Source organism: Diceros bicornis, chromosome 11, assembly GCF_020826845.1.
Source record: "Diceros bicornis minor isolate mBicDic1 chromosome 11, mDicBic1.mat.cur, whole genome shotgun sequence".
Lineage (NCBI taxonomy): Eukaryota > Metazoa > Chordata > Mammalia > Perissodactyla > Rhinocerotidae > Diceros > Diceros bicornis.
The window spans coordinates 36,788,931-36,810,986 of NC_080750.1; the positions used below are offsets into that span (position 1 = coordinate 36,788,931).

Sequence of the window (22,056 nt, forward strand, 5' to 3'; positions counted from 1 at the left end):
TATCAATTTCTCTTTTTATGGACCTCATTTTTGGTGATGTACCAGAAATCCTTGCCTAATCCAAAGTCACAAAGGTTTTCTTTTATATTTTCTTCGAAAAGTTTTATAGTTTTAGGTTATGATCTATTTTGAGTTAATTTTTGTCTAAGGTATGTGATATAGGATCCAAGTTCACTTTTGAACATGGATGTCCAGTTATTTCAGTACCATTTGTGGGAAGAAGTGTGCTTTCTCCCCTGAATTGTCTATTGAGATGATCATACAGTTTCTGTTTTTTAGTTTGCTAGTATGGTGAATTGCATTGATTTTGTTTTAATATTAAAGCAGTGTTGTATTTCTGTGATAAACCTGACTTGGTCATGATGTATCATCCTTTTATTTATCTTGTTGAATTTGAGTTGCTAACATTTTATTTAGAATAGTTGCATCTATATTCATGAGTAATATTGGTCTGTGTAATTTTCTTGTCTTTAATTTTGGTATTAGGGTAATTCTGACATCGAAGGATGAGTTAGAAAGTATTCCCTCTTATATTTTCTGGAAAAATTTGTATGGAATTGGTATTATTTCTTCTTTAATTGTTTGGTAGAATTCACCGTGAAGCCATCTGGGCCTAGAGTTTTCTTACTGGCAAGATTTTAAACTACAGGTTCAGTTTCTCTAATAGATGTAGGACTATGCAGGTTACCTGTTTCTTCTGGAGTGAGCTTTGGTAGTTTGTATCTTCAAGACATTTGTGTGTTTCCTCTAAACTTTAATTTGGGCATAAAATTGTTCATAATATTCCCTTATTTTCTTTTTAGTACCTGTAGAGCCTGCAGTGATTCTGTAGTCACCTTTATTATTCCTGACATTGATAATTTGTGTTTTCTCTCTTTTATTTCCTAATTATTCTGGCTAGATTTGCCAATTTTATTGATTATCTCAAAGAACTGATTTTGGATTCATTTGTTTTCTCTGTTGTTTTCCCTATTTCATATTCATTTCTATTTCAGTCATTCTCTATTGTTTTTCTATTACTCGTTTCCTTGATTTCTGCTCTGATCTTTATTTTTTTTTCTGTGCTGCTTATTTTGGGTTTCATTTACCTTTGTTTGGCTCTTTAAGGTAGAAAGTGAAGTCATTGGTTTAAGACCTTTCTTCTTTTCTAGTATAGGTGTTTAGTGGTATAAATTTATCCCCAAATACTGCTTTATTAACATCCCTTGCATTCCAACATGTTGTATTTTTATTTTCATTCAATTCAAAATACTTTCTAATTACCCTTTCTTTGGGGTTTTCCAGATATTTTTCTGTTATTGATTTCTAGTTTACTTTTTATTGTTATTGGAGAAATACCCTGTATAAGTTGAACCCTTTTAAATTTATTGAGATTTGTTTCATGGTCCAGAATATGGTTTATCTTGGTAAATGTTCCATGTGCACTGGGAAAGAATGTGTTTTCTGTTGCTTTTACGTGGAGTATCATTTAGGTGAAGGACATACCAGTTGGGTGAAGTTGGTTGATAGCTTTGTTCAGATGTTCTGTCTGCTTGTTCTGTCGGTTATTGAGACTGAGAGGTATTTAAATCTCTGGCCAGAATTGTGGATTTGTCTATTTCTCCTTGTATTTCTACCAGTTTTTGCTTCATGTATTTTGAAGCTTCTGTTATTAGATCCATTAACATTTATGATTATTATTTCTTCATGATGAATTGATCTTCTTTATCAATATTAATTGACCTCCTTTATACATGGCATTTTTCTTGGCTTTTGCATATGTTTTAATTTTTATTTTATTTTATTTTTTTGCTGAGGAAGATTCGCCCTGAGCTAACCTGCTACCAGTCTTCCTTTTTTTGTATGTGAGCTAATGCCATGGCATGGCCGCTGACTAGCGGTGTAGGTCTGTGCCTGGGAACTGAACACAGGCCGCTGAAGTGGAGCACGACAAACTTAACCACTAGGCCACGAGGGCTGGCCTGCGTATGTTTTCAATTTTTGTGTGTGTATTTGATTTTTTTTTAAGTATTCGAAGAGGAATTTCTGGGTTACATGATTTAAACCCTTGAAAGGTTTTTAATATCTTGCCAGATTGCCCTCCAGAAAGGCTGTACAGATTGATACTTGTCAAGGGCTGTACAGATTGATACTTGTCTAAGTGTTCTTTAAATGTTTATATATAGAGTTCAGAGATCTGGTCTTTTAAAATTTAAGATATGTATAAAAGTTAACTGAGCTGTAGCATTCTGTTGACCACAGGAAAAAATATACTACCATTTATATAATCTGTTTTATAGAAGACGAAATGATGTGGATAGTTTTTAAGTTGTCATCAATTTTTTATTTCGTATCTCTCTTTTATTGTTTCATAGGCATAAACCAAAAATGGATATTGTATTTTGATAATAGAGATGTAAGAAGAGAGGATTTGATTTCTTTAAGTTTGTTTAATCTTTTCTATTTATTTTTTGTGGCATCTTCAATTAATATCCTAGAGGTGATTTGCACAATTATATGCTTATGCTTATATTTGGTTGAACAGAATGTTTGACTTTAAATAAGATAATGTGTGGAAGGAAGTTTATATATAAAATCAGATGTTTGTAAAGGTACTTTCCAAGATTAAATATGAAATTCTTTATGCTTAGATCTGATAGGGATTTGTGGCTGCTTAAGCTTTGATAGTGCCTGGTACAGATTACTTGATAAGGTAATCCATTTGATTTATGTATCTTTTTGATATGTAAAAGTATTCCCTAGGGAAGTTTTACACATTAACTAAGAAATGCACAACATATTTGATATCCTTTTATAAAAAGTGAACAGAAAGAGAGTGACCTGTTTGGATTCGTTTGGTAATTCTGAGCTGTCCTTTTCATACAGGAGTCTTCCGGAACCTCTTATGACCTATGAGTTACATGGAGATTTCATTGTTCCAGCCAGTAAGTATTATGTAGAGGTGCACAGAAACGGTTTTGTGGTTGATAGTGCGTATAAGCTAAAATTTCCATATGAAAAATTTAGCAATGTTATTGTAATCTGTGTTAAAAATAGAAATCAGTTTAGAAGATATTTGATTTCTTTATCCTTTTAGAAGGTGGAAAAAGGGACAATTAGTATATTCATTCATTCATTGTTCACAAACATTTATTTATTGCCTGCTGTGTGCTAGTCACTCGTAGATACTGGATATGGAAAGCCATGAAAGGATTTCTGCCCCCAGGAGCCAATTCTCTAGCAAGTATTGGGGCATAAACACCTCTCGCTGTATCATAAAATATATAACGGCATGAGCAAAATGCTGTGGGAACACAGAAATATTTAACTTGCAGCAGGTTGGGGAGATTAGCAGATTTGGAGAGATTAGCAGGTTGGAAATAGCTTCACATGGAAAGATATTTAGATGGAAATTACAGGCAGAAGGAATATTGTGAGATAATGCCAAAAGCCCACACAATATTTGATAGAGAGTGAATTATATGTGATAAAATGTTAAATTAAAAAGGCCTATAGTTGGTAGAATTTTAATTTGTGATTAAATTTTTGTGTGTCATATTCATTTGAAGCTTTCTTGTTCATTCTCTATCATACACCTCAGTTTTAATATTCGGCACATGTTGTTTAATCATCACAGTCTTCTGAAATACGCTGGTGTTTGATATTTAATAGTTAAGGAAATGAAGGTTGAGACTTGTTAAGTAACTTGCCAGATCATAGTGATCTTTATTTAAAATTCAAAACCTCAGATCCCCTGGCTAAAACCTGCAGTATTGGTTTTCACAGGTGCACTGACAGTAGCTATAATTGTATTTTCATTTCCTTTTATTTTTTTCCCTTGGATGTATTCCATAGTTTAATCTGTTGAAAAACTTAGAGCAATCTCTTTGGGTCCTGTGTTACTGCTGCCTGAACATTGCTTTAAATGTTATCTTCTTGTGAGGTCTTTGCTCCAGCCAGTGTCAAGGTTCTTAGGGTGTTGCAGAAAGAAGCAATGTGTAGGCTCAGTTAGACTACACATATAAAATAGGCTTTCGGAAAAGGCAGAAATATGGTTCCATTAACTTTTGTTTTCATGTGGAAGAGGATTTTTTTAAAAAAGAGAATTTGTGTGATCAAGGAAGTGGGGGAAGTTTTCTTGGCAAAAATTCAAGCAAATGCTTAGTTGTTTTGATTTCTTCCCTGTGGCATTTTTGGCAAACCAGAGAGAGAGAAATTAAAGTCTAGTTGGAGGACAATTGTTTCATGTTGTTCGCCTTAGAGACTGGAAAAAGCAGAAGAGTGCCAATTTTAATCTAGAATCCTTTGAGAATGGGAGGAAGATAAAGTGATTATGGAATAAGGTTTTAAATTACCACAAGTTAGTATTGTTATTATTATCATGCCTTGTAACTGAAACCAGTGTGTTGGAAATTCTAATATCGATGTATTTTACCAAATGACGTCTTCCTAAGAGATAGGAACTTAACAAGTGGTGATGAAGTCCCTAGTGGTAGGAAATGAGTATAAAGAATTTGTTGAGGCTATCCTTGAACAATGTGGTAGGAAAGATTGTATAAATTCAGAAGGTATCATCACCTTCTGGACCAGTACCTTGTGTTTTGCTTCCCAACTTTGTGGAGATGCTGTAATAGTCTTCACAATGATTTAAATAACAGGCCTATTCCAAAGAAATACTGTAGCTACTGTAATTATTGGCATGTATTTGCACCTAAGTGGAGTTGTGGTTGGAATGGGGCCTGTAGTTACCTTATTTAGTGAGAAAAAGTACATGTATTAAATGGGTGTATTTTATAGGCCAACATTTATAATGTAACCTTTAATTTTTTATTTGACTCTCTTGTGAGTACCCTTCTCTGTACTTACTGTGCTTCTCTTAGGAAAGAGTGTGGGAGCAGATCCTCTAATCTTTTGCATGTGCACTTTCAAGTATTGAATAAAACAGTTATAGAAATCAGGTGGTCAAATTAGTCTCCCCGTTTGAATATTGTTGGAGAATTGGGATTGGGTTTAAGCTATCATTTTCCATTAACAGTAGCAGAGATTACCTTGTTTTGCTGAAGTGTCTGTTAGCTGAGCTAACTGCTAAAATTATCAAGCATCAAGCATCCCAGTCTTTGTTACCGCCTCTCACACCAGCATGAAAACTAATTTTTGATTCTTTTCAGTTGTGTGCGATGGTTTCCATCTGTTCTGTTGTGTTGAGATCGTCTCTTCTACCCTTCCTGCCTGAGAGTTCTCTGAAGGTTTCTCCTAGGTCACTGCATTTTCTCTCATCAATTTCTTTCCTATAGAAATCTGTGGAGAACGTGTGAGTTAATTTCGGGAATTTATGATGTAAATATGAATGTTTTTTCCTCTGTTGTCACCACAAAAGGCAAATTTTTTGTTCCTCCTTGTGAAAAAATGTAAGTTTGCTGACTTGCTGTTCAGTGTTGAGTGCTTTAGGAAATGAATTTGAGAAAATTAAGAGACTTAACTAAATGCTCTCAGCTCAGAGAGTTAACTAAAATTGCTAAAAGGAACTAGAGACCATCTCTATGAAAACTGCTCCTCTGTTTCTCTTTTACTGACATGCACAATACTTCACTTCTGACACTTATGGTCATCAAATATGTGAGTTTTTTTCTCACACCAACCAATTCTTTGACACCAGCTGAGTGTCATACAATTCAGTTCAGTTCTGATTCTGTCTACCTGGAGTCAGCATCAGATCCCACAAGTTAAGGACTCAGTCCCACAAGACTGCCCCCCACTTCAATCACCAGTCACAAATCCCAGGTTGTCCCCTGTACTTCTGACTGACCGGCTGTAAATCAGCGTTCCCACAACCCCCATCTTGGATACCATCATTTGCTAGAATGGCTCATAGAACTCAGGGAAACACACAATTAATGTTTACCAGATTATTATATAATAAAGGGCGTGGTAAAGGATACGGATGAACAGCTAGATGAAGAGAGACATATGGCGAGGTCTTGAAGGATCATGAGTGTGGGAGCTTCTGTCCCTGTGGAGTTGGGGTATGCCATCCTTTTGGCATGTAGACATGTTCATCCAGAAGCTCTCTGAATCCTGTATTGTTGGGATATTTATGGAGGCTTCATCTTGTAGGCATGATTATTAACTCCATTTCCAGCCCCTCTCCCCTCTCCAGAAAATGAGGAGTTGGATCTGAGAATTCCGAGCTTCTGTTCATGGCTTGGTCTTTCTGATAACCAGCCCCCATCTAGGAGCCTATCAGAAGTCACCTCGTTAGAACAAAAGACATTCTTATCACCCAGGAAATTGCGAGAGATTTAGGAGCTTGGTGTCAGAGGCTCCTGTCACCCAGCAAATTAGAGCAGTCTTAGGAGCTCTGTGTCAGGAACTGGGGTCAAAGACTAAATATTAGAACAAAAGATTCTCTGTGCACCCCTATTTACAAGCATTTTAGGAGCTCTGTGTCAGGAACTGGGTGCAGACACCAATATCATATCTTTCTTATTATTTCACACCATCCATCTTGTGAGAGAATATAATGGGCATTTAGTAGAGAAATTAATGAGATGAAAATGCAATTTATGTGGTCTACACGGGAATGCAAAAGATTGTGCCCACCTGAGGAGGGCTGGTAGGCAGCTACCTGGATGTGTTACTGCATGGCATTTATTACCATTAGAATGTTGTAGTCCACGGTGTGTATCTCAGCGTTTCAGGCTCAGAGTCCTTGGTGTATTGGTAAGAACTGACACATGCTTCAGGGTTGGACTAATGTCAAACTTAGTTCGAAAATGACAACTAACGCCTAGGTGCCTGATATGGCATCACACAAAAAATTTCTGTCACTCGAACGAGAACACTTGTCTTTCTGTGTTCAGTATGTTTTCTTTGTGTAGTAAAGTTACCTGGGAAGCAAAATCATAAACACAAACTTTAGAAATTTATGATAAGAAATATAATTATTATAGGATCCAAGGCACTGGTGTTTGCCTAACCAGAATGTTCTCTCCTTGTTGCTTAAGCTGCATAGGAAGCAAGACAAAATCATGTGGTCTTGGTAGGGAGGGACTCAGGAACCTGGAAATTAAAGGATTGAATGCTTAATGACATTGAGCTATTTTAGCCCGATGTCTTCATTTCCCAGTAGATAGGGTCTCCCACAAAAGAACTGGAATACTTAATGTCTATTAAGTGAAGCCCCTTGTCCCTTGAGAAGTGCTTGGATGGTTACTGCTAATGCTTTCCTAAAATTACAATATTATTGACTTATGGCATTTAAGTATTGAAATAATTTAACATTTATCTGCCTGTGTATCTTTGATGAGCTCCAGTAAGCTATGATCATATCTTTTTCAGTCTCTGTTAGTTGGCATGGCATCATAAACAGATAGACATTAAGTGTTGTGGATGCTGATTTATAGTTTCACAATTAAAAATGCTTTTGCTATTACAGTAAACTCCAAATTTCCTGGCATATGTCAGGAATTTGGTGTTATGATTAATTCAGTATCCTCGATTTAAAAAAAATTATGCCTTTCATTCTTTGTCAATTTACATTAATTAAAATATAATGAAATGCATATAGCATAAACAACTGAAGATAATTTATCTTAGAAAACTTCTTTTTAAGTACCTTAAATTTATTATTACGTTGTAGCCACATGGAAATGCCCATTAACAGAAAGCTCTGATTAATGTCAAACAAAATGGATAAAAAAGTAGTTTTACTTTAAAAGCCTTACTTCCAAAAATTCTTCTTTTTGGAAGAAGAGGGAAAAAGCAGACTTGGGAAAAATGTGTGTGTGATTTCAAATGAGATGGAAATGGGCTAGTGGGAGAGGGACTCAAGAAAGGAAGTGGAAGGTTTTGACTCTGTTTTTCAAAACTGATTCTACTATTTTTAGAAATGAAGAACCTTATTCATAGAGGATGGGAAGCTATTTCTCTAGCTTGTGTTTCTGAATAAGTAATCCAAAAATATTAAAATTAGGTTTTCTTTGGAGAAAGATGATTATTTTTTTTGTTTTTTTTTTGTGAGGAAGATCAGCCCTGAGCTAACATCCATTGCCAGTTCTCCTCTTTTTTGCTGAGGACGATTGGCCCTGGGCTAACATCCTTGCTCATCTTCCTCTACTTTATATGGGACGCCGCCACAGCATGGCCCGACAAGTGGTGTCTCAGTGCGCGCCCAGGATCTGAACCTGCAAAGCCTCGGGCTGCCACAGCGGAGGGCGCGCACTCAACCGCTACGCCACTGAGCCAGCCCGAGAAAGATGATTATTGATGACAAGATGGACACAAGTTAGAAGTAGCTTTTTAATGCAGAGTTTTCAAAAATTTTCAATTTTTGAATGTACAAAATTCTTATCGTAGGCAGTTAGCCTTTTATTCTTTTGTAATTCTTGACTATTTTTCAGAGTCTCTGCTTTAATTTTATTTTTAAAATCAAAGCTGTGAATTGAAAATGTTACTATATTTTTATTGCTTTCATTTTTCTTGAGCATTGATTTAATAAGGCATTATCTTGGTTTTAGCTCCAGATTAAACCCTTAATTATAATTGATCACCTAACTCTTTAGATAGTTGTACCTTTGTTTTCAATGACAAATGTAGTCTGTATCTAAGAGTCTTTTTTTATGTAATAAGATTTGATTATTTGTGTTCTGTTTTATCATGTGCCTTTTCATTTCTTGGCCTTTTGCTTCCTTTTCTTTTTAGCAACAATTGTGTCTTGTGTAATAAAATTTCATTCCTCAATCTCAAACACCACTGCTATTGGAAGTGTAAACTGGAACAAACTTAACTTTAGAAACATTGGGCACAACCTAAATGTTCATAAAATTGGTGGCGTGGAGCTCCTATAACTTAATGACATGGAGAGATGTCCATGATATAGTAAATGAACTAAGCTCTTTGAACATTTCATTACAAAGAAACGAAGGAAAACTCTGAAAGGATTAAACCTAAAATTTACTAGCTTGTCTTAGGGTGAAATTTATTATGGGAAATATTAATTTAAGTGAAATTTTTGTTGAAACATAAGAGAAATATGCACAAATAAAAATGTACAGCTTAATGAATTTTCACAAAGTGAAGACAGCCAGGTAATCAGCCTCCAGATCAAGAAATAGAACATTATCAGAACCCCAGAAGCCCTTCCTCACACCCACACGGTCACTATCCACCCCCGTGACATGTGAGCACTCTCCTGATTTCTGACAGCATAGGTTAGGGTTGCTGCATTGAATTTTGTGTAAATGAAATCAAACAAAATAGACTCTTTTGCGTCTGGCTTCTTTTGCGTCTGGCTTCTTTTGCTCATCTTGTGAGATTCATCCATATTGAATGAATCGGTAGTTCATTCACTTTCATTGCAGTACAGTTTTCCTTGTATGAATGTATCACAATCTATCTGTCTCTTCTGTTGTTGATGGACACTTGAGTTGTTTCAGTTTTGGACTGTTACTGAGAACATTCAATTATGTGTCTTTTAGTGAATGTTTATGTCCATTTCTCTTGGTTATATAAGTGGAATTTTGGCACCGTGAGGTAAGTGTGTGTTCAGCTTTAGTAGAGTTTGCCAAACAGTTCTCCAAAGTGGTTATACCCTTTAATTTTTCCCACCCAGTTAGTGTATGACAGTTCCAGTTGCTTCGTATTCTTTTTTTTGTGTGTGAGGAAGATCAGCCCTGAGCTAACATCCATGCCAATCCTCCTCTTTTTGCTGAGGAAGACTGGCCCTGAGCTAACATCCGTGCCGATCTTCCTCCACTTTATGTGGGACGCCACCACAGCATGGCCTGACAAGTGGTGCGTTGGTGCACGCCCGGGATCTGAACCCGGGCCACCAGTAACGGAGTGTGCGCACTTAGCCGCTAAGCCACGGGGCCGGCCCTGCTTTGTATTCTTGCCAAAGCTTAGAATTCATTTAAAGCCGTTCTGATGTGTGAATAGTAGTCTCTTATTATGGTTTGAATTCTGTTTCACTGATAACTAGCACCTTTTCATCCATTTATTGCTCATTTGGATGTCCTTTTTCATGAAGTTCCTGTTCCAATCTTTAGCCTGTTTTACTTTTTTTGGGTTCTTTCTCTCTTTTCTGATTTATTTGTAGTTCTTTATAGTCTGATTGCATGTCCTTTCTCAACTATATATATTTCAGATTTTTAGTGATTTTTTTTTCTACTTCATGTTTTCTAAAATTTTAGCAGAGCAGATATTCAATGTCATTAATAAGGAAAAAGTAAAACTATTATCACTTAAGTAAAACAAATTCCCCTTTCTTGGTCTACTTTACCTTCTTCCCCCTTCCTTCGGTTTCTTGATTTTTGAACGAGCAGTCTGAAACGCCACTCCCCCCGTCCTCCTGGGCAGCTCACTCTTTAACCTCCCTATTTTAGTAAAAAGATAAATTTAGTGGTCCAGGGTCCAGGCCCCTTCTCCCGGTCTTTCTATTCCTTAGTCTCTCCTTAACACTCGATAGCACTGGCTACCCAGTCTTGGCAGGTTTCTTCTCACTGGACTTGCTGATGACATTGGACCTCTCCGGTCCTCCAGCCTCTTCCTCCTCCTGTGCTTTGCTGAGCCCCCAGTTGGCATCTCCCCTCTGCGCCTTTGAAGCTCTCTTCCCCGCAGTGCCCTCTGTTAGCTTTCTGAAGTAGTCGGGTAGCCTGAGCCGTGTGCTGGAGTTCACACCCTTTGGAGAACATTGCTGCCTTCGTCTCTGAAGCCTCCTACCATTCCCAGCTTACCCGCTAGATATCAGCCCTCGAATATCACTTCCTCCTTCATTTCTACCGTTGTCTTCCCTGTCTAACCAGCTTTGCCTCCTGCGCGCCCATCTGTCAGTGGAACTGACCATACTACCAGATAACCCAGACATGTGACACCAGTCACCTTTGCCTTCTTTCTTCTGATCCACAGCCAGTCTGTGGCTAAATCCTGTCAATTCTCCTCCTTCCATAGTAGCTCTCACATAAGGAGAATAATGTAAACAATCGCAGTCATGCTGGCTAACAGTGATGGGGTGCTTGTATGTGCTGGCCACTGGGGCTAAATGCTCTACATATGCTACCTCAGTGAATCTCATAATGGCCTTTTGAGATAGTTTCCTCATCCGTAAAATGAAGATAACAATACTGAGGCCCGGAGAGGTTAGGTAACTTGCCCAAAGCCACTTAGCTGTCAGTTGCAAGTGGTGATTCCAATGTCTGATTGCAGGCTGTATTTCTTTGCTCTGTTTCCTTATTTGTGGTTCTACCGCCCACCTCCCTTCCTGCCTCATTACTTCTTTCCCAAATAGCATTTCCCTGCTAATTTGCTCTTTTCCTCATTCCGATCCATCCTTCAAAAAATATCAGGTGTATCTTCCATTAATTTAACCCTCTCTTTTTTTTTTTTTAATTTTTGTTTTTATTTTTTGGAAGATTAGCCCTGAACTAACATCCGATGCCAATCCTCCTCTTTATTCTGAGGAAGACTGGCCCTGGGTTAACATGCGTGCCCATCTTACTCTACTTCATATGGGACGCCGCCACAGCATGGCCTGACAGGCGGTGCGTTGGTGTGTGCCTGGGATCCGAACCTGCAACCCCCCAGGCTGCTGAAGTGGAGCATGCGCACTTAACCACTATGCCAGCGGGCTGGCCCCTTTAACTCTCTTCATATCCCTTCCTTGCTTTACTTTCAGTGACTAATTTAGAAACCAACAGTAAAGACAAATTCTTCAGGTTAGCCTTTTTATGGACCAAAGTTTGGCCTCTGACTACATTTCTGTGAACTTGAGGTGCTGTCTTTGAATAGGCTCTGTATTTTCTCATTGTTTGCTGAATTTGGAATGTGCCTCTCACCCGCTCAGTTTTAGCCTTCCTTGAAATCTTCCTGGTGCTTCAAGACTCAACTCAAATGCTCCCCCTTATGTGAAACCTTCCTGAGCTTCTCCCGCCAGCTCTGTGAACCTCCAAAGCAATTTGTAACCATCCTTTCTGCTACGATAAACTGAGCAACTAATTCTCATCAGTCACTTCTTTGAAACCCCTGAAAACTCTAGTATCATCTTCAGTAATAAGCATTTTATGGATTTGTTTGAGAATTTTCTATCAATAACACAAGAAAGGGAATTTGGGTACATTGTTATTAAGACCCATGGATGATGATAATAAATTCTAAAGTTTAAGGGATAAAGGGAATGTGTTAGTTCCCTAGGGCTCCTCTAACAAAGTACCACAAACTGAGTAGCTTAAAGCAACATAAATTTACTCTCTCACAGTTCTAGAGGCTAGAAGTCCAAAATCAAGGTGTTGGCAGGGCCACGCTCACTTTGAAGGCTCTAGCGAAGGATCCTTCCTTGCCTCTTCCAGCTTCTGGTGGTTCCTGGCAATCCTAGGCATTTCTTCACTTGTAGACACTTCATTCCAATTTCTGCTTCCATTGTGACATGTCACTCTCCCCTGTGTCTCTCTTCACATGGCCATCTTCCCTCTATGTCTTTGTTTTCTTATAAGGATACTAGTCATATTAGATTAAAGGACCACGCTACTCCAGTATGATCTCATCTTAACTAACGATACCTGCAATGACCTTATTCTCAAATATAGTCACTGTGTTAAGCTTGTCTTTTTATTCTGATGTTTTGACATCTGGGGCCTTACTGAACCTGGGGAGACTGCCCCTCCTGAGGCTAATTCCTGGTGATAAACCTGAGCATGCTTTTTGTATGCCAACTAACCAATTTAGAGCCCACTTTCTCTCCCCTGACCCCCTCTTTTGGGCTCTTACACTCCAGGCCAATACTCTCCTGCCCTAATCACCCCAGGACCAGGTACCAGACAACTCAGGACAGCCCTGATGTCCCAGAACATGCTGAAATAATTCAAACCAGCCAATCCTGAGCCTGCTTACCCTGCCTGGCCTGTTCCTTCACCTGGAAACCAAAGTAAAGCCTCTTTCCCACACTTTCCCCTCATTCCCTCTACCTCCTGACTGACCCTGGTGCTTCCCTCTACAGCCCTGCGTGGCATGCCATGCCCCCTGTTTGTAGGGATCTGTGAGCATAAACTTCTTCCTTCATGACAGTCGTTTCCGAGTCTGTGTGTCTTACCATAACAGATTAAAACAAATCCTGGCTACCTTTTAAAACAGTCACATTTTGAGGTACTGGAGATTAGAACTTCAACATATCTTTTTGGAGGATAAAATTCAGCCCATAACAGGGAATAATCTATGTGCTGATGTTTTGTTTGTATTCCATTGTGGGGCAGTGACCCAGTGACTGGGCTCCAAGTAAGTGATGAGCAGACTTGAAGTGCAGCATGCTAGAAGGAGGAAGCCGTGGTAGCTCTCTGTTCTTAAATGTCAACCGAGGAAAAGGCAATAATTGCAGCCACACTGAAATTACCACATTGGGAAGGCATAGAAGATTAAGAATAGGGAGAAAGATGGATTTTCCTTTCCTTTGAAAAGTAGCAAAATATATTTCAATTCTCTGTTTGAAGATGTTGGACAGATGAGCTGTTGTAATTGTTGATTTTTAAGGAATATATTTGATTCCAAATACTCTACTAAATTATTTTTTTCTTTTTTTAAAGAAAGTGGCAGCCCAGAATCTCGTGTAAATGCTATCCATTTCTTGGTACACAAACTGCCGGAGAAAAATAAAGAAATGTTGGATATTTTGGTGAAACACTTAACAAAGTAAGCCTCTTCGTCTTCCTAACTTTCTTCATTTTGCTCTGGGTGCTGAGTGGTGTTCTTGGGTTTGTAACGATTGGAGCTGGGGCTGTATACACAAGACCAGGGACCACACCTGGAAGGGCAGGCTGGACATTTGACTCACTGTGTGTGTTTTGGACAAGAGTGTTGAAATATGATGCTTTCATGAAGTCGTATAATTATTTGCTTAACATCACAGCCAGCAATTCGGGGTTTGATTTGAAGAGAGGAGAATGTTATACATTTCCCTGTACACAGATTCTGGAAATGTGATTGTAAGTCTGTTAACAAGTTTAGCTTGGTTTCATACCTACCTAACTCTAATGAACGTGTCCTTTAAGTTTGTTTATTCAAAGAATAGGTAGTTATTTCCTTGAATCCATTGTATTCTTTTTACTCCCTTTTTAAAAAGCAAGCAAAATCTAATAATTCAGTGGAGAAATTAACCCTTTCTTCAAATATAAATGACTCCTAGATCACTGTAATTATAGAATTTTAGAGGTGAGAGGGAGCTGAGGAACACTATGTTTTAGAAACTTTACTTTACAAAAACAAGGAAACTGAAGGCCAGAGGATATTTGAAACTGTCAAGGGTCCATTTGGTCAACAAATATTAAGTGAATGCCTTTCTAAGGTGCTAGTGGATTCATAGCTGAACAAGATAGACAAAGTCCCTATTTTCATGAAATCCCTTCTTTCTAAGAGGGAAAAGATAATAAATGGATTGCAAATAAAAACATAAAATAATTTCTGGTGATAAGTAATAAAAATACAAATAACGTAGAGTGAGAGGATAGAGAATGTATGTTAGGTGTGGGACTATAAAGAAGGTTATTAAGGAAGATCTTTGAGGATGAGACTTTTGAGTTAAGACCCAAACTAAGTGGCGGGGCTGCTGAGAACAGTTGTCCAGATTGTTCACTGCACAATGAATATGCTGGGCCAAAAGGGTAGTGCAGTTGCTCTGACCAAGCTCTGTGTGCTTGTGAAGGTAATTATTTAAAAGGTGCCATGTAGTCTAATAGTCCTTGCAAGCAAGAGTATGATGATCTGGGGAAAGAAGGATGTGCTAAGTAGAGGGGAACAGTAAATGAAGGCCTTTGAGGGACACAAGCGTACCATACACATGGAATTATTAAGACATTGTGGCTAGAGCAGAGCATCAAAGAGAGAAGTAGGAAGGTCGGCAGGGACCTCATCATGTAGGGGCTTGTCAGATCCAGTTATTTTAGAGGCAGGCATGGAGGACAATTGAGTCTCTTGACTTCTTGTTTTTAGGGAAATACAGAGTTGCAGAATACTGTACATTCCACAGTGATTGCCCCTCTTTTAACCAGAGACCTTTCTTTCCCCCTCATCAATATTAGTGTTTCAAATCACTCCAAGCAGAACCTAATGACCGTGGCAAATTTAGGAGTCGTGTTTGGACCAACTCTGATGAGGCCACAGGAAGAGACTGTTGCTGCCATCATGGATTTGAAGTTTCAGAACATTGTTGTGGAAATTTTAATTGAAAACCATGAAAAGGTAAAACTCTTTTTTTTCCTTAAGAGATTTCCTGTCTTTGGACTTGTCACCACGTGATGTACGACTGTCTTCTTAGATTTCCCTTCTCTCTTTCTTAATGATTTTATTGTTGTGATGATGAGCTTGGTTCTGAGAAGTTCTCTTTGAGCTTCTGTCTTCCGATGGTGTTCCATAAATCTGAAGCTTACCTGGTCTTCTGTTATCTCACGGGTTAAGGAAGAAGCATTTAATCCAGATGCAAATGAATATCAGCAATGTAATTGTGGACTGTTTAGATTTCTTGCTGCCTTCATTCCTTTCCTTGGAGTTCTCACTCAGATTCTATTTCTGTAACACAAGGAAAATATTTTTGTCAATCTGTTCACACTCTCCCCAGAAAAACACACATAACTCCCCTTCTCCCCACAATTTGCTAACAATTTCGGGGGATTCACATGCTTTCCCGAATCTGGGGACTCCAGGTTAGGAATCCCTGGTTTAAAATAAATAATCTCTTATGTGACATATCTTGTTACTTGATACTCTGTATTCAAGGGAATATATGATTTTTCAAAATAACAGACTCAAGAGCTTTTAGATTTTTTTCCCCTCCTCACTCTGTCAATTATAGCTCAGGACCTTGCTAATAACTTTCCTCACTTCTCCCTCTAAGATAGGGAATTTGAAAACTGTTAAAATGCTTGGTCAACAACTTTGTTTATTAAAAATTTTAAAAACTGAGATTGCATTGTATGCCAAGCATGTATTAGGTGCTGGGATGTGAAGATGGAAAGCAGGTCACAGTCTGGGGTTGGAGCCCTGTTTTGGGACTTGTATCCCATGCAGTTATCCCTGTCTAACATACTATATAATTTGCTTATTTATTTTTGTGGTTATTATCTATTTCTCTCTGCTAGATTCTTGAGGGCAGAGGTCATTGTGTACAGTTAGAATAATACCTGATACATATTAGGTGCTCAGTTAATATTTATTGGCTAAATTAATGAATTCAGTAAGTTTTGAGGGGGTCAGAGGAGTGGGAAGAGACAGACAAGCAGAGACGTAGTCCCTTAGAGCAAAGCATTACAAAAACATTTCTTGGGTACTTGTCATATTAGCTGTTTGCTAGAGCAATTCTAGCTTGTGTGAATATCAGTTTCCACTGAAAAGTTAAGCTTGAAACCTGGTGAGAGATTTTCTTCACCAGTGTAGTAAAAGCACTTATTTATGGATGTAAGAAGTTTTTGTGGGTTTTTTTTTTTTTTTTTGGTAGCTAGTGGTGAATTTCTGCCTCCTTTTATGGTCCTGTCAACCTGTCATTAAACCTCATTAGTGTGCACTAAGCTCTCCAGACAGCTTCATGGAACAATGGCTGCTATTCATTTTTAGAAAAAGAAATAATTAGACTACAAGCTTTGGAACACTGTTTAGTAGTGCAACTATCATTAGATTAAATCCCAATTAGAGAACTTTTATCCAGTCTATTTGTGAAAATTCTGGCTCTGGGCCTTGCTCTTCGATAAAAGGATCTCCATTTAATGTTGCAGCTTCTGATTTTCTTCTCTTTTTTGAAGCTGGGAAGATGAGTACATGATTTTTCTGCTGGGAAGTAGATAGTGCTGCTTTCACCTTGTTAAGAAATCTTACAGGAATTTTCTAGTGGCATTGGTGAGCGAATTACGACAGTTATGGCAGATGAAACTGGACCCACTCGCAGAGATCAAGCTTGAGTGAGCTAAGGAGGCCTTCAGTTTTTCCTCTCGTGCTTTCTGTGGCTAGGCTGGAATGCACGACTGATGTGAACTGAAGTACTGAGATTTCCTACCAAGAAGGGAAGAGGTGGGATATTGAGTTTCTGATTCTTCACTCAGTGCATAGGTTTAGGTTTGGAAGCAGAGGGTTACTTGGGGTGGGGGGAGTGGGGAGCTGTTAGCCCAAACTAGTTAATATTTCTGAGAACTCAATTTCCGCATTACCTCTTCCTTTCTTTCCAGTTTCATCCTCGTCCACATTCGCTCTCACTCCCAGTTCTTTGTCCCTGCTCAGCTGGACTTGACTTCAGAGTCCAGGCTCTGCTATGAGGAATGATATTTCTGCTGACAAGGGTGGTTGTGCAGAAAAACTTCATATGGACGTATATACCCATATGAGCCACAGGTTTCCTTGACAACTGATCCACATATACCACCCAAAGAGCTTATGTTTGCATTGAACATGGTGAGGGAGGGATATAGTTCCTCTTAGTAAATGTTTTAGAACAAAAAGAAAAAGAGAGAGGAAGTGAGGATAGGAAAAGTTAAAAAGAATAGTCTTGTGAGGGAGAAAAAAATTATAATAATAGATAAAGGGGGAAAAAAGGAGGGGAAATTAGAGAGGAATTGAAGAGGCTCAGGTAGTGTCTCTGAAGGAGAACAGAGAGAGGGAAATGGCAATAGAAGGAACATGTTTTCTTTTCCTCAGTTACTTATTTTTCCTCTCCAGGAATGTGAAAAATGTTGACTCTGACTAGGAAAGTCACCAAAGCAGAAGAGGAAACTTTTAACATATAATTAAAGCAAGAAAACTCTAGATTAATTTTGGCATTAGAAAAAGACCCCTGGTTAATCTGGTTTGGAGATCACATTTTATCCTAGCGTCTTTGCTGTTTTCATAAAATCCATATGTACTTTATAGGAAACTTAATCCATATGTTTTGGCTTCGTTTCCACGTAATACATTAAGATGTTGTTTTAAAAGAAGTGTTCGTAAGCCAAAAATATTATCAAAAGTCTTTATTCCCTTGCAAACCAGAAAATTGCATTTTCCAGGTAGAAAAGAGTACTGTGAAATTCTTAAGGATTTTCAAATTGGGGTTGTGCCTTAGAATTTGTGAGTTTTGTGAAAGTTTTGTTCTTAACACAGTATACTTGTTATGGATGGATTCAGTCCGTTTGTAATGAGTGCCAGCTCTGAGTCAGACATGGTGTGAGATTCGGGGGAAGTAGAGACAGTGAGTCCACAGGGGAAAGAAGAAATATCCAATAGTAACTGCAAGATATGGTGGAGAATAAGAGCTCTCAGAGAGATACAGAGAAGGTTGCCAAGACTTGAGAGAAGAGTTAATGTCCAACTGTGGGGGATCTGGAAGGTTTCCTGAAAAGGTGGTATGAATAGGTTTTAGAATGGAGTTTTTGAACAGGTGGAGGTGTTTTAAGAGGACATTTCAGGTATGGGGGATCGTGTAATTAGAGAAACACAGAGAGTAGGTGTGTGTTCTGGGAATACAGCTCCTGTTGGAACATGGACAATGGCAGTAGATGAGATTGGAAAGAGATTCAGGCCAGGTGTAGGGAGGCTGAGAAAGCCATCGTAGGCCTTTGGATTTCATTTTATAGGTACCAAGGCCTCTCATGGTTTTCAAGTAACTGCTTCAGGAAGCTTAATCTGGCAGCAGGATTTGCAATAGAAAGTAGAGGAATACAAGGCCAGGCAAGAGGTCCATGGCGTTAGATTAAGGGCCTGGTAGTGAGAATGGGGAGCTACAGGATGGAGAGCATCACTTTGAGAGGTGGAATAGACGAAGTCCAGGACTGGTTGGTGGGACATCTCAGAGGCAAATGTTATAAATGATGCGAGGACTCAATACTGGGAGAATATTGGTGTCATTAACCATAGGAAGGAAAAAAATGGGTTTGAGGCAGGAGTAAGATAAGTTCAGTTTCTAACATGTTGAATTTTAGTTGTTGTCTGGTTATCCAGACAGTTAGAGATGTGGGGCTCAAGCTTGTGAGAGAACTTAGTGGTAGAAAGTTTAATATAAGATAAAAAGGCATAGGATCGACATGAAAAAGTATATATTGGATGCTTATTGTATTGTATGCCTTTGATTTACTATATGTTTATCTCAGATAACCCTGGTGTTTATGTGTGTGTATATGTATATGCACTTAAAATACATATTTAAAATAGGTATATATTAAAAACATATAAAGTCCCCATTGCATATATATGTAATAGTGTCCCTATATATGTACAAAATTCTTATTGCATACATCATCCCTTTACACATATGAGAAAACTGAAGGGTGACACATCAGGTTGCTCACGGGCACACAGCTAGTAAGTGGCAATGCTTGGGTTTGACTAAAGATTGTCCAACCCCAAAACCTTTGGTAAGAAGGTGAGAACAATATCCTTGAGAAACACCAAGATTTTATTATTAGTGATAAAAGGAGAGCCAGAAGAACCCCAGGCAAGTTCAGTGTCAGGGTGGTCGAGGGGTGTTGTCAATGATGCCAGATGCTGACATGAAATGGGCGAGTATGAGGACTAGCAGGTTGCACGTGTTCTCTCCAGGAGAGAGAGTCTGTTGAGAGCAAGAGCCAAAATGAACTTGAAAGGCCTTAAAGGAGTGAGTGTGCAGGAATGGTTGATAGTAAGTATGGGTCTCCTTTGTGTTTTTCTCATATGACAGAGAATATACAGGAGGAAAAGTCAGAACAGACATGATGGGGAAGGAAGAACGGAGTATGACCAGTAGTGCCTGAGTTGTGTACAGCTGGCCAATCACTCTCGCGTTCTAATTACCTGTTAGCTCATATCTGGCGTGGGGAGATCTTTAGAGGAACTTAGTTAAACAGCTATGTCAAGAACCCTCTTGGGAGTCACAGGGTTTGTTTAAATGAAGCCCCTTCTGCTGTTTTATACATTTTTAATGTTGTAAAAGAAATTGATATTTACTGTGCCTCCCTCCTGATCATCCCCCAACACCCCCAAGCCCCTGAGGGCCCTTGAAGATTCTGAAAAACCTTTGAGAATCATCAAAGAAAACATTACTATCAGAGTGGTTTTCTTTTAATATCTGTCTTATTTTATGTTAATACTTAAATTGGCAGTTCATATAATGTAAGATATATAATGTTACTCTCAACCAAATCACTTCACGTAATATATGTAATAGTATAATTATAATACAGGTTATATTTATCTTGTTAAGGATTGTAATTGGATTTTCAATGTGATTTGCAAAATATGGTTTCCTGGGCTGCTTTTAGCTTTGTGTGGTCTTCAATGTGCAATGATGTTCATTGGTTCTCTGGTGAACATCATCAGAGATGATGAATATCAGCAGGTCATGAAATTTTTTCTAGTATTAGTCTTTATTTGTTACAGTTTCTGTGGACCACAAGGTGCCCAGAGAGAATTACATTTTATTTACATAAAACTTTTCCTTGATAAGGGTTCTTATAACTTTGTCAAAATAAGCATTTTAGCCTTTGAAATGGGTTCTCTGGCAGTCTGTCTCATTTTTCCTGGTGTGAAAATGGAGGCCATTTGTGATGATCATGCTTCGTGGAAAGGCTGAGGTCACATTCCTGTTCCAAGGCTCCTTCAGTACACTTTGATTTATCCCTCTTTGTGACATGCATTGCAAAGTCCTTGAATAGCCAGTGTCCCTCAGTCACAGAAGAGCCTAGAAAGAGTAAAGGTGAGAAGGGCATATATGTTCCCATCAGGTGTCCAGTGTAATCACCAGAATATTAAATTACACGCGCACATAGAAGAGTGTCAAATGGTGCGTTGCCATACTCTTGTTAACCTTGGACCAACTTTCTGACCTATATTCCTGTCTTTGCCAAAAACTAGAAGAGTGCTTCCCTGCCCCCAGGTTCCATGGTGGAATGGACTCTCTGTTCAGTCCCACCTTGTGGTCCAGCAGCAGCCACCTGTGGACTGTTTTTGTTATGGGACCAGCCCACTCCTCCATTCCTGTTGCTGAAAAATCAATACACATCCTAGCCCTCTTCTGCAGCTTCATCTCTGTCGTCTCTTAATGTAAAGGAAGCCCAAGTAAGTAATATACAAAACGCTTTTCCTTCAAGTATGAGGAATCTTCCAGTCTTAGAGCGTGCTTGTCATTTAATAGGAAAAAGAAATCTCTTTAAAAAATGCTTTTATTTTGTTTCTTGATTTAACTTTGCTGGCACTGGGTTGCTAGGCAGCACCAGTTTTCGTGTGAGAGAAAAATAAATATCTTTTTTTTTTTTTTTTAAAGATTTTATTTATTTATTTTTTCCCTCAAAAGCCCCAGTAGATAGCTGTATGTCACAGTTGCACATCCATCTAGTTGCTGTATGTGGGACGCGGCCTCAGCGTGGCCGGAGAAGCAGTGTGTCGGTGCGCGCCCGGGATGCGAACCCGGGCCGCCAGCAGCGGAGCGCCCACACCCAACCGCTAAGCCACGGGGCCGGCCCTAAATATCTTAAACAACAGCCACAATGATAAAACTCCAAAATTTCTAGAAGGTTTATGTCTGCCTGAGTAGCGACTGTTCAGTGTAGAAGTCAAAACGCAGTAGCAAGAATAGTTGTCAAATTTTCAGAGGGTGGGTTTTTTCCTTCTTTTTCCAGTTTTCACGAATGTTGGCCTCTTTGGCGTAGCCAAGAAAACTTAGTTTACTGCTATATGTATTTTTCTCAGTAGGGCCTTGCTTTTTCTCCACTGTTTAAAAAAGAAGCTTTAAAAGCACAGAAAACTTTTTCTTTCTCTTTCCTTTAAGGGGGGTTGGAAAATAATAATGACACTGTCTTCCCACTTCTGCTCGTTTCATTTGGCTTTGGCATAGGAAGTCTCTGTGCTGTAATGTAGTTCTGAGATGGTAGACGGTATGTTCTCATGGGACTAGCATGGTTTGATAAGAGAAAATTTGGGAGGGAGACAAGAATCTTTCATTCTGCAGTGTTTTAGTATCCAGTATAGACAAAACCCTGAAACTGTCTCAAGAAAATTGAAGAGCTGCAGTATAGAAGGGAGGGGGGTAGATTTATTCTTTGTTGTGTAAGAAAGCATACTCAATACAACTGAGGAGAACTTGCCAGGAGGTAAGTTTTTGATTCAATA

At 38.7% G+C, this 22,056-nt stretch overlaps 1 protein-coding gene across 2 annotated transcripts in view; it reads left to right on the forward strand.

Moving 5' to 3' along the window:
- The window catches only part of ARHGAP10 (Rho GTPase activating protein 10), a 291,364-nt gene that overhangs the window by 183,514 nt on the left and 85,794 nt on the right, over positions 1-22,056 (forward strand). For both annotated transcript variants that reach the window (XM_058550168.1, XM_058550169.1), the window contains exons 16-18: positions 2,866-2,924; positions 13,548-13,653; positions 15,039-15,198. In XM_058550168.1, the coding sequence (XP_058406151.1) occupies positions 2,866-2,924; positions 13,548-13,653; positions 15,039-15,198 (325 nt within the window). The remainder of the gene's footprint in view (positions 1-2,865; positions 2,925-13,547; positions 13,654-15,038; positions 15,199-22,056) is intronic.